Here is a 13306-nt window from a genome sequence, read left to right on the forward strand (position 1 = left end):
GTGTATTTTCACCAAAAAAAAAAAGAGATTGAGAAGTTAGAGGGTTGATATGTTGTGGGGTTGTTAACCAATGTTATAAAACAACATGTGTACTTCTGTTTCATGAGAAACTATTTGTTCTGTAAGCCTTCACCTGAAGTACAATAAAAAATAAATTTAAAAAAAAAACACAATGAGACACCACTTCATACTCATTAAAAAAATCATCAAACCCCCTCCCAAAAAAAAAGCAAATATGAACAGACCCATAAAAAGAGAAGAGATTGAAAAGGTAATACAAAACTCTCAACAACAACAACAAAAAGCCCTGGCCCAGATGGCTTCACTGGAGAATTCTACCAAACATTCAGAGAAGAGCTTACACCAGTACTACTCAAACTATTTCAGAACATAGAAAAGGAAGGGATTCTTCTGAATTCATTTTATGAAGTCAGCATAAACCCTGATACCACAACCAGACAAAGACACCACAAAAAAAGAAAATTACAGACCAATATCTCTCATATGAATATAGATGCAAAAATTCTCAACAAAACTCTAGCCAATAGAATTCAACATCATATAAAAAAAAAATACACCATGATCAAGTGGGATTCATACTGGGTATGCAAGGATGGTTCAACATTGGAAAATCAATCAGCATAATCCATCACATAAAAGAAAATAAAAGAATCACATGATCTTCTCAATCAAGGCAGAAAAGGCATTCGACAAACTCCAACATCCATTCCAGATAAATCTCTCAATAAAATAGATAAAGAAGGGAAATTCCTCAACATAATAAAGGGCATCTATACAATACCAACAGCCAACATCATTCTTAATGAAGAGAGGCTGAAAGCATTCCCCTTGCGAACAGGAGCAAGACAAGGATGCCCTTTATCACCACTCCTATTTAACATACAGAATGCTCCTTAGAAGCAAAGATGGTGAGACGACATCTCACATACTCTGGACATGTTATTAGGAGAGACCAGTCCCTGAAGAATGACATCAAGCTCAGTAAAGTAGAGGGTCAGTGAAAAAGAGGAAGACCCTTGATGAGATGGATTGACACAGTGGATTCAACGATGGGCTCAAGCATAACAATAATTGTGAGGATGGTGCAGGACTAGGCGGTGTTCCTTCTGTTGTACATAGGGTCTCTATGAGTCAGAATAGACTTGAGGGCACCTAACTAACAACAACATATGTGTGTATATATATATATATATACATATAGATGGAGCCCTGGTGGTACAGCGGTGAAGTGTTTGGCTGAAAACCAAAAGTCGGCAGTTCAAATCCACCACCACTCCTTGGAAACCCTATGGGGCAGTTCTGTTCTATACAGTCCCTGTGAGTCGGAATTGACTCGATGGTAACGGGTTATGTGTGTATATATATATATACTTTTTGAATAAATCAATATAATACAGGGCTATAAATTTATCTTTCTGTAAAAAAATAAAAATAAATGCCTTTTAAAACAATATGAAAGCATTTTTTTTAATTCCCTTATACTTTTACCCTGCATGCATTTTTTTGGGGTATTTTAAAACAAGAGCTAGTTCCTCGTGTAATTATTATTGATTTTTCATTAAAATATATATAACAGAATCAATAAAAATACATAATTTTTATTCCCCACAATAGATAAATTATTTTACTGACATTGCCATTTAAGAAAAATCGTATTGAGTCCCTCAGATATAATGACTGATATGTTTTTCTCATTTTAGTAAACTGTTATTTTTTAATGAAAATTGCATATATGAGATATGGGAATTCAGCTAGAATCAAGCAGTTTCCAGGAGGTGTGAAAAGGTGTTGAGATCTGCATATTTTTCCTGCAAGTCAGCATTCCTCCTCCCCCCGTAACATCTTTCATCCACTCCCGTAGATTACAGCCATTAGGTCCACGTTCCAAAATCAGATTCGTGCTGGAGAAAGCCTTGTCACTGATTATTCTGCCTCTCTTTTAAAGCCATAGTAGATCATTTGAGATCCAATAGTCTGCCTGATTATTATAAAAAAAACCTGTTGCCATCAAGTCTATTCTAACTAATATCGACTCTATAGGACAGAGTAAAACTGCCTCATAGGATTTCCAAGGCTGTAAATCTTTACAGAAGCAGACCACCATATCTTTCTCCCATGGAGCAGCTGGTGGGTTCGAACCACCGGCCTTTCGGTTAGCAGCTGAGCACTTAACCACTGCACCACCAGGGCTCCTGTGTTATTATTATAGTAGATATACATTTACTATACGACAATTGTAGACCTTACATAACAGATTTTAATTAATTGGCAGAGGAAATGGTAATCCATAGAATAAATTCATAGTTGAAGTATTCTGTTATCAATGTCAACAAGCTAAGGGGTACATACTGCCTTTTGGAATCAAACCCAAACGTAAGATTTTTACCGATAACATAGTTTTGTCTTAAGCCAATCATTTAGTTCTCACATTCCTCTATTGCATTTGTAACACAGAAGAAAAATGGAGCCTGCCGGTCCTCAGTATAATCCCATTCAAACTATCATACATTTTATAATCCTGCTCCCCAAATCACACATCTTGCCTCAGTCATTTCAGGCTTACCACCATCTTTAAGCATGCTGAGCTCATACATACCTTCATGTCTCCATTTATTTTTAATTGACCTGCTATCTTCTTTTCATCACTGAGCATGCTTTTTGTGTTGAGATCATTAGTCTACTACTTCCCTAGCTGGCCTTTCCCTTTGGTGTATATTTTTATTTTTCTTCTAGTTTACTGACTTTTTCAATAATATTTTATTGTGTTTTCAGTGAAGGTTTACACAGCAGTTTAGGTTCCCATTCAACGATTTCTACACAAGTTGTTCATCGGCATTGGTTACATTCTTCACAATGCATGAACACTCTCATTATTTCCATTCTGGTTGTTCCACTGATGTATTGTTTTTAAATCCTTAGATTATCTATTTTGGGGCTCCTTTAAGGTTCTTCTCCCTTAAAAATTGCAGCCTAGAAAACCCTATGTGGCAGTTCTACTCTGTCACGTGGATCACTATTAGTTGGAATCTACTCAATGGCACCTAACAACAAGAACTACAATATAAAATTTTAAATTCAGCAGTGGATTATGTGGACATTATTTCCCTTTATGTGCTTTTTCATATTTTCTAATGTTTTGCCATGAGCATATATTACATTTATAACCAATGGAAAGAATAAAGGATTTTTTTCATTCCCATTTGAATTAGTATCTTTTCCCCCACACTTATTAGTCTGTTTTCTTCATATTTTTTCCTCTCAGGCAACCTGTTCCTCTAACTATATAATAATAATATTTTTTAGAACTAACTACATCCCATGTACACTGTAAGTGCACAATCTTATTTAATTCTCAAAACAAACTCTGTCTGAAGCTGAAACATGTTAAGTGATTTTTTCAACCTCACACAGCTAAAATATAGTAAAGAGAGGGTTTGAACCTGGGTCCATCTGGCAATGAAACCAAGGTGCTTAATTACTATACCATGCCATTTTCAAGAGTTTCTAGATTCTCTAAGTTTTGGGATGCTGCCAGTTAACTAAACAAAATGGAATCAATTCAATATACTTCTAAGACATTCTTAAGATTAAATTCAATAATTCATCTTTCATACCATGGTAGTCAAGAAAATTTCTTTTGGTAACGTAGATAAGTAATCTCAGAGAAATAAATACTGCCTAATGTTATTTTTGATGAATGTTTCAGTCAAAGAATTTCAGTCATAACCCAAGGAAGAAATGAAGTTTTCATGTGAGAACTAGGTCTTGAGAAGAAACTGACTTTCTTTTATTTTTAAAGTCTAGGATTCATTAAGAGCTATTTTTACAACTGAAGATTAACTGAGGAAAAATTTCATAATATGCTAGAGCATCTGTGGACAGAAGAATTTTTAATGCATATTTAATGCCAAATAATCTTAAACATCCCTCCTTATTTCTACTTTTCTTCCTCCAACTGCATTCACTAACTAACGCATAGGTCAGAGGTTGAATCATTAAGTCTTCCATGCCTATACACAGAAAGTGAACAATCCATCCTTCTGTTCTTTTTCCCACTCTTTTCCACATTTTGGACACATTAAAAAAATTCTTTTTCTTTCATAATCATAATAAATAATATTAAAATAGCCACCATTTATTGAATTCCACCATATGCCATGCATTATGCTAAGCAATTTTTGTATTATCTCTAATTGTCACAACAACCTTCCTTACAGATGAGAAATCCAAGACTCAGAGAAGTGGTTCATTTATTTACCCAACATCACAACCTCTAACCTATGGGTTAGTGATTACAGTTGGAGGGAGAAAAGGAGGAACAGGGGGGATAGTTAAGATAGTACTTGCTGGAGGCAGGGCAAGATGGCTAAGTGAGTGGACACTCCCATTTACTGCCCCAGCAACTAACTCACTGAACAATGACTAAAAACAAGTACAGACTGAGATCTCAGAACTCTGGACAGCAGCTGACGTGTTGTCAAGCTGGGGTAAATCCAGAAGTGGGGGAGAGGAGGAAAGGGGTCGCGGCTCAGAAACTGGGAGATCCTACCCGCTAACATCGAAAGCACTCACTCATTGCAGCTATTTTGGAACAGGTCTGGCTAACACCCCCAACACATAACACAGAAAAAGAGCTAATCTAAGGTAGTGCTAACTTGATTTTTTTTAAAGGCAGTGCAAATTGGCTGTGGGAGTTCATGGGCTCTGCAATTGGGAGGGGGCAAAGAGAGTCTGTGGCATTGTGTGAGAGTGCTGTTGAATATTCCTGAGGCCCTAGACAGACAGGCACTAGGACCGGGAGGAACTGCAAGGGCAGCAGGGTGAAGGGAATACTTCAGACTATCAGGGACTAGGAAACGGCCCATAGCAGGGCACTGTGGGAGTGTCTGTGCTGAGGCGCAGGGGTAAAACATAAAAAGCCTCGCACCATTGCCACAGGAAAGTCAAGCCCTATCCCTTACAGCAGAGTCTCCGAACAACTAAATCCCCACCTCTCACGCACAAGTGTACTGAATTCCAGAGGCCAAACGTACAGAACTCCTGAACCAGCATTGAAAAATACCTATGGATAAGAGTACCATCTAGTGGTTCTCCCGAGAAGATACCAAACCTACTGCGCAGGGTCATTTTGACCCAAAACGAACAGGTGGGCTGAGGGAAGCTGCCCGGTGGAGTTCCCAGAGCTGTGAGTCTTTGCAGAGGCAGTCTGCCACATCTCTCTCCCACAGAGCAGCTGGTGGATGCAAGCCCTGGCCTTTCAGTTGGCAGCCAGACGCTTGGCTGCTGCAACACCCGGGCACCCAATCAGAAAATTTACCCACAATAAACAGAATAAAAAATTTGAAGCAAAAAAAAAAAAGATAACAAAATGGCCCAAGTTCAACAAAAGTTAATAAAACATGAAATTACAAGAGAAGAAGGAGCAATCAAAAGCAAAACATGGAGAAGAGGCAATCTCTCCTATGGGAGCCAGAATAATGCAAATAATTGATAATTTTCAGACTATGGTGCTAAATATGTTTAAAGAAAACAAAAAGCACGCAGAAAACAAACTAGCAGAGTTTGGGAAACAAATAGAGGACCAAATGAGAAACTTAACAAAGAAATTGAAAACATCCCAGAAAACAAAGAAAGAAAGAAAACTACTAGAACTGAAGAATAAAATATCTGAATTAGAAAAAGCAAGAGAAACAACAACAGAGTCGAACATACAGAAGGCAGTGAACTAGAAGACAAAATAACTGAACTTATCAAGGCTCAAGAGAAACAAGAGACAAGAACAAAGAAAAGCAAACAAACCCAAAAGGAAATGTGGGATTCAATTAAGAAATCTAACATTAGAATTATTGGAATCCCAGAGCACCATCACAACAATAAAACCACAGAAACAATTTCCTAAGAGATAATCAGCTGGTGGGTTTGAACAAATACGTGGGTGCAGTCTCACACATTCATTGAAGACACATATACAGATACTCCTCAGACATAACCGAACACATTCCAACATCGGTTTTCTGGGTTTGAAGGCTTAGAACCATAGTCTCATGGGACAACTTAGTCAATTGGCATAACATAGTTCACAGAAAATCATGATCTGCATCCTAGTGAAGTGAATAGCATCTGGAGTCTTAAAAGATTGCAAGTGACCACCTAAGACACAAGTACAGGTCTTGACTCACTAGGAGCAAGACAGTAAGAAGGTAACCAAAAGCACAGAGAAGAAACAAGTCTACAAGAGCCACAACCTCACCTACCCTGAGACCAGAAGAACTAGATGGTGCCCGGCTACCACCATTGACTGGCCACAGTAGTTGATCCTGGATAGATTGGGAGAAAAATATAGAGCAGAACTCAAATTCTTATTAAAAATAAAAAAGAAAAAGCTAGACAAAAGGGAACAATAGAGAACCGAAGACCCCGTGAGACCATCGTCCTGAGACACTCTTTAAACCTAGAACCGAGCCTATCTCCTGAGATCACCTTTCAGCAAAATAGAGTGGCACACAAAATAAAGGACATTACTCATAAGATCAATTCCCTGCTCAAAAACCATCAGTATGAGACCAAAAGGTCAACAATTTCTTAAAAGCAAAGATAAGAAGATAAGGGGGCTGGGAAACTAGAGTATAGAAAGGGAACAAATAATACAATTAAAGAAAATGTTGACACATTATGATAAATGTAACTAAAGTCGCTGAAAAATTTGTGTGAAAACTATCACATGGGAACCTAACTTGCTGTGTAAACTTTCACCAAAAACTCAATAAAATATTATTTAAAAAAATATAGTACTTGCCGTTAATCACAGAGCAGAAGTGAGATTCAAGCCCAAATTTATCTGACTCCACTAATCTAGATTAATGTTGCCACACAAGTTGTTTGGCTCTAAAAAGTCAAAAAGACAGGACTAAGCAATTTAACTATTGAGGTGACACTAAAACTCATCAGCCATCTATGAGACATTAAATTGAAATATCATCATACCCTAATTTCCTACAATCAATTTTTATTCCATAATTTATTTTTTCAGGAATAATTATAAATATAAAAATAAAATGTGAGTAAATGTAATTAATGTAATATAAATAAGATATATAAACATATACTATAGAAATATTATAAATATGCATTCTGACCTAAAAGTATTATTTTAGGAACTAATAAATTAAATTTTTAAATGTCTTATAAAATTTCATTAATAAAGCACAATGATTAGAAATGAGAATCCTTTTGTTGTTATGAAATTAGCAAGTAAATTATTTTTCCCTAGTAATAAGACTGTAAGGATTTTCTCTTACCACAGAATTCTATTTAGTTATCCTGGCGGAGATTTCTTAGAATAGTCGGCAACTGTGTTCAGATGGCACAGTTGTTTACAGTAGTTTTGTTATTCATTTCCAGGAAGCAGATCGGGAAACACAAATCAAATCATATTTGAAAGATTTGTTTCTGTGCACTATAATATATTACAAAACTGGTTTGTTACTAAAACCCATTATAATAATAAAAAGATCTGAAATCAAAGTAAAAAATAAATGAATGTATTTTTATTATACTATTATTTTATAATCTAGTGATTAAATTTTTTTTTATATTAGAAGCGTTATGACAATATAGCTTGCCTTTGGACATCCAATAGTTCCAGAGAAAATAATCATATAGTTTTCTTTACAGGGGATTTAAGAACTAAACTTATCCCACTGTTTGATTTCACTTTCTAAAACTTTTTTTTTTTCTTTTTGCTTAGGTTAATAATTGTGTATTAGCCACTGCAATAATTTCATTCACACATCATGACTCAATCAATTCAATTTAACAAAAATTAATTACGTATCATATACAAGGTTCTGCTAAGCTCTAAGAAAGAGTAAAAAGATAAGACTCGCAAAGACACAGATATGGTAGCAACTAAGTGATAAAGCAGGGAAAAAGTAAGATCAATACCATAATAAAGGTAGGAAATGCTATGTAATCACAATATGGAGGCAATTAATTCCAATTGAGTACAAGTATAATGCAACAGTTGGAAAAGAAACTAAGATTGAATGTGTACATTGAAAATACCCCAGGTATTGTCTACAGACATTTTACTCAATCTATAGCAAGTTGACAGGTATTATTAAACTTAGCTTACTTTTTAGAAGTACTCTGAATTTTTTTTTTTTCCTTTTGGTAACTGTGATATATGATGCCTAAAATTAAAAAAAAAAAAAAAGTAGAAATCCAGTTTCAAAATCAAATAGATGGCTTTGTAGGCTCAAAAGGAAAATTCATAAGATTTGAACAGAATGATGCAAAGCAAAGGCACCCAGTGTACTTCCAGTGTACTTAGCCCAGCTGATGATTACAGATGCCCCAGTACAGGCTCCTCCTCTCACATGTCTCGGTGGAACATGCCGAGGTTCCCAGCTCTCCATGCAGCTGAGCCATCAGGAATAGGGTCTAGGATCATCCTGAGGAATTAGCAATGTAGCAGCCTCTAGGTCTTTATACACACTCTGCCTCAAAAGCTCTCTTCCTCAACCTGTCCCATGGTTACCTGGTGACTACCACTTTCAGGTCTAAGCTTGGACATCATCTCCTCTGGGACAGCTTTCCTGTGCCTGCCCCTCAGTCTGAATTAGGATTGCATGCTGCATTAACCCTGTTACAGCACATTTCTCCGACAAATCTGCAATCATCTTTCAGGCAGGTATGGCGTTCTGTTCAACCCCTAGCACTATAATGTTACTCTGTATGTGCTCGATAAATATTGGATGAATGGATGGATGGATGGATGACTTAGAATTTTATCTGGTTATAACAAATCTGTGTCTATTTTCAGTTATGTCTTGCTTCTGGCCTTGATCTAAATGGAATTTCTTTCATTTTATTTGACTCCTGAAGTACAAGTTTTATCTTTCAGATTTTCCAGTTTTTCTTTTGTTCTCTCATACTACAGATGTGATTTTCTGCCTGGCTATCTCCAAAACTGAACATAGATGGCGTCTAGTAAAAATATATTGCACCTATAATTAGGAGTCCCTGGGTGACACAAATGGTTACGCACTGGACTACTAACCAAAAGGTTGGTGGTTCAAACCCACCCAGAGGCACCTTGGAAGAAGGGTCTTGTGATCTACTTCCAAAACATCAGCCATTGAAAACATTATAGAGTACAGTTCTAACCTGACACACGTAAGGTCGCCATGAGTCAGAATCAACTTGACAGCAACTGGTTTGGTTTTTGTATCTTGATAAATCTTCATGCTTGGACTAAATTAGTTTTTTAACATTTAAGAAAACTTACTGGAGAATGTACAAGTTTCAATATCTGGGACAGAGAAAGGAGAGATAAGAGAATAAGGCTTTGTTCCCGTATGCAAGCCACTAAGAAGAGCCTGCTTAACCATGAACTTAGGTGGTGGCATGTTCTTTGAGCTGGCTGATTTTGTATCTCGCTGCCATTAAATGGCAATTTAGTGTAGTAGTCAACAGTCTGGGCTTTATAGTCAGATGGAGCTGGGATCAAATCCAGTCCTGCCACTTAATAGCTTGGATAAGTTATTTAATCTCCCTCAGCTTCAGTTTCCTCGTCTATAAAATTGGGGTAATAGTACCCTCAAGCTCCTGAATTGTTAGAAGAAGTATGTAATTTGTATAAAGTTCTTAGAATTGTTCACGTAGTAAAGGCTTAACAAAAATTAGCTATTATTAGACAGAGGGGAAAAAATTCTATTAGTTTGTAAAGCAACATCCTCTAGAATCCATCCAACACTGGATTGTGTTACATATTTTTGTATTGAAATGATAAAGTATAAATCTTTCATGGAAAAAATATTTTAAAACCCTGCCAAAGAATGTGAGAAGAAAATGGAATACTACCCTTCACAGGCACAAAGCTCTATTACTGATTGAGTCAAAGGCTCATCCACTTTTTTTTTTTCCCTTTAAACAGGCTAAGAAAAGAGATGAGATTCTCCAACTATTAAGAAAACAAAGAGAAGAAAGGATCATGGTGAGACTGATTGTGAGGCATTCAGATAACTCTATCTGGAGGGATGAACTGTAGCGACTTCTCAGAGGTTTAGTAGATTGACTTCTTGAATCTAGATACCCAGGGTCCAGAACTTTCTATAAACTGTTGGGGAGGTATAAAAATCAGGGAGTTTGTTAATCCTTGATAAACCAAAGATATCTCCAGAGTTTGCAGCTCTGCTAGTGTGAAAGGTGAGGTATTATTTTCAGTGAAGCTTCTTGTCCACTTATTATAAATCTGTGGGGTATTAACATAGGCTACTTCAGTGCTAATATTTGCTTTGCAATGATTGATCTAGCTTTGCTCATAGAAAAATAAATGCTAAGTGAAGAAGAACACGCTTAATAAAAACAATAAGAGCACTCTGTAAACGTGTGGATTCAAAATACACATTCTCCTGAGAGAATCCCATATTCCCTAATCTAGAATATTTCTGAACCCACAGCTTCCAAATTAAGAGGCTAATCTGTATAAATTCTTTTATAGTTTTACCTCAGACTTTTTCAAGTCAGCAAATTTCTGTCAGTGAAAGAAGTGAAATTGTTCCTTTTTAGTTTTAGTGTCTTTTTTTTTTTTTTTTTTAGAAAGAAATGATCTCCCTTCGTTGTAGAAGAAAGGCCAAAGTACATGAAGCAAAGTAAGTTTACTTCTGTCAAAATACTCTCACTTTTCTTGTTACTGTGTAGAGAAGCATTGCTTTTGCTTACTCACTTTGCCTCTTACCTCAAGTCTTCTGAAAACCCACCCTACTGTATTAGATTTCTTGCCTTGAATAAACTTTCTTCTCAAAAACATTAAAGGCTGTAGGCCCACCTGCATATCAGGAGAGCAGATCAGTCTTGAATCTCTGTATACATTCTTTTTCTATCCCTTCACATCCCAGCTAACCTGCCTTCCCATCTCAACCCTTTCCTACCCATACCTACCCCACCATCTTTAACAGATCAGCAGGCCTTGTAAACCACCAGCTATGATACCGCGAATGGCATATCTGAGCTTTCTAAAACCAAGTTCACGTAGCAATGGCTTTATAGTCTCTCAGTGATGGATTAATAGCCTAATTCCTAGAATAATATTAGAAGGGGACCAGGCACGTGGTCTAGAAGATATTAAAGGAAACCAGCTATTACCAGTTAATCATTAAAGAACCCCCTAATCGGAAATCTCTCCATTTTTGTGTTATGACTAAAAACCAATCTAGCTAACTCAACTTTAATTTGGCAAATATTTATTTGCATACTAAATTCAGGGAAGAACAATTAGAAAGTAGTTGAATTGTGAGTCTGATCTAATATGTACTGAGGCTGATTCCCTTTAATGTTATCTAAGTAATACCCATAAAGTACATGGACATGTCTACACTAATAAAAAATACCTTTTGAAAAAATTAAAATATTTCCTTGTCTATCTGTATTGTCTACACAAGGCTCAGCAATTTAATTTCTTGCTTTTTAGCCAGCTGATTTGACATAGGTTCTAAACGTAGAGCAAAACTAGTCCAATCAAAAGATTCATTGATCTGATTAAAATAATGGATGAAGACTGCTACTTGAATAGCATCAACAGATACGTTGGGGTGCCCTAGATTTCTGTATGTATTTTTGCAGGAATGACTCAGAACATTCCTGCTACTACTCATGTTGATCCACCCTAACAGTAAAACATTGTTTCACAGCTTCAACAGATAATTCCTTTAATAATTTAAAAGCTTAGTTAGTTAGCTCCTTTTGTACATTGACTTGCTCTTTTTCCCGTATCTGTCCTGAAGCCTTTGAATTTTACTCCATTTCAGTATGTCATTTCCTTCCCCTGAACTTCTTATACGTTTATTGTCTGTACCATTCTTTTGACAATTAATCATGCACTACTTTGTGCCAGTATCTTATAATTATTCAACTCTCGTAATCTCTTAAATTGTTATTTAACTTTTCATGTATTTATGTCTTGTTCCATAACTAAACTGTAAGCTGTATGAGAAATTGGGTCCCCCAAAGTGCCTACCCACACTGCCTGCATGTAGGAATTCAAAAGATATTTGTAACAAAAAATTTTCATTCAAAAATATCACGTAGTTCAGTATTAGCTATTTAGAATGTGATGTTTTTATACTGTATGTTAATTTAGAAGCTTTTTATAATTTTGTAAATATTTTAGAAACAATTGTGAAATGCTTTAACTTTGCTCTCTTTTCCTCCCTCCATCCTTTCTTCTCCGTTCAAAATGCCCTGCATACACAGATACACCTTTACCATCCCTCCCCCAACAAATTTTCTCAGGGTAATCTGGGTCCCCCTGTCAAAGAGAAAGAGCTAGAAAGTATGTTCATAGTAAGGTTTTAGTAGCAATATGTTTATTATGCATCCCAGGAATATTTGCATTTTAAAAGAGGACTGACTCCAGGGAATAATGGGTAATCCAAAGAATTAAATTACCAGTGATGAAATCTTAAAAGTGTGACTGTGAACAAAACATGTCTGGGTAGTTGGTCTTCTCCCAGGCCCTTCAAATCACATTTCACAGCGTGTTTCCTATAAATAAGAAACGACATATTGCAGAGCTGCATTTCTTCTAATGGTTCTCCCTTAACCACATAAAGACTAGACTCAGCTTTGAAGCTACTCATCCTGAGTGCTGAGAATTTAGTCAAGGGTCACCCTAGTATCCAGTCTCTGGAGGAAGAGAAAAGAATGGTACCATTCTTCAGATTCAACTTCTCCCACACATAAGTTTATATTTGGTTGCAAGTAAACCTAATGCATAATCAGAATCACAAGATAGTAAATTTTTACTGGGGAAATTTTCAAAAGTTGTTTTCATGCTATGGTGTGTTCAGAACTATAGAGTTCTGTGTATTGGAACTGATTTGTGTTACTATCAATAGGAAGGTGATATCAGAGTCAGAGAAACAGGATCAAGAAGAAGTCAAAGCCTTGGACTAATTTGATTCACACATAGTGGAGGATGGCTTACTTATATCTTCACTTTTGAAACAACCTACTCTTACATCAGATCTTTGGGATCACTTAGTTAAAATGGACAAAGAAATAAAGGTTAAATATGTAAACTCCTTGGCATTTTACCAGTTATTGAATACTTGTATTTATTTTGCTTATTGGATACTTCTGTGTTTGACAATACAAAAATAATCATCTCTATCCTCTCATATCTTCTCAAACTCCTGTTTATCAGGTTTGTATTTTAAGGATATTTCCAGAATTTCTAGATTTGACCTACTTTATGAATACCAGATAAACTAGAAACAAGGGT

The 13306-nt window shown here is 36.1% G+C and overlaps 1 protein-coding gene across 1 annotated transcript in view; it reads left to right on the forward strand.

Annotated features, from left to right (window-relative positions):
• The window catches only part of HOATZ (HOATZ cilia and flagella associated protein), a 26642-nt gene extending 13664 nt beyond the window's left edge, over window positions 1–12978 (forward strand). Inside the window, exons 3-5 of the mRNA XM_012557328.1 lie at window positions 9959–10018; window positions 10624–10676; window positions 12921–12978. Coding sequence (XP_012412782.1) covers window positions 9959–10018; window positions 10624–10676; window positions 12921–12978 — 171 coding nt within the window. The remainder of the gene's footprint in view (window positions 1–9958; window positions 10019–10623; window positions 10677–12920) is intronic.
• The last annotated feature ends 328 nt before the right edge of the window (window positions 12979–13306 follow it).

This window comes from Trichechus manatus, unplaced genomic scaffold (assembly GCF_000243295.1).
Source record: "Trichechus manatus latirostris isolate Lorelei unplaced genomic scaffold, TriManLat1.0 scaffold00094, whole genome shotgun sequence".
In the NCBI taxonomy this organism is placed as follows: domain Eukaryota; kingdom Metazoa; phylum Chordata; class Mammalia; order Sirenia; family Trichechidae; genus Trichechus; species Trichechus manatus.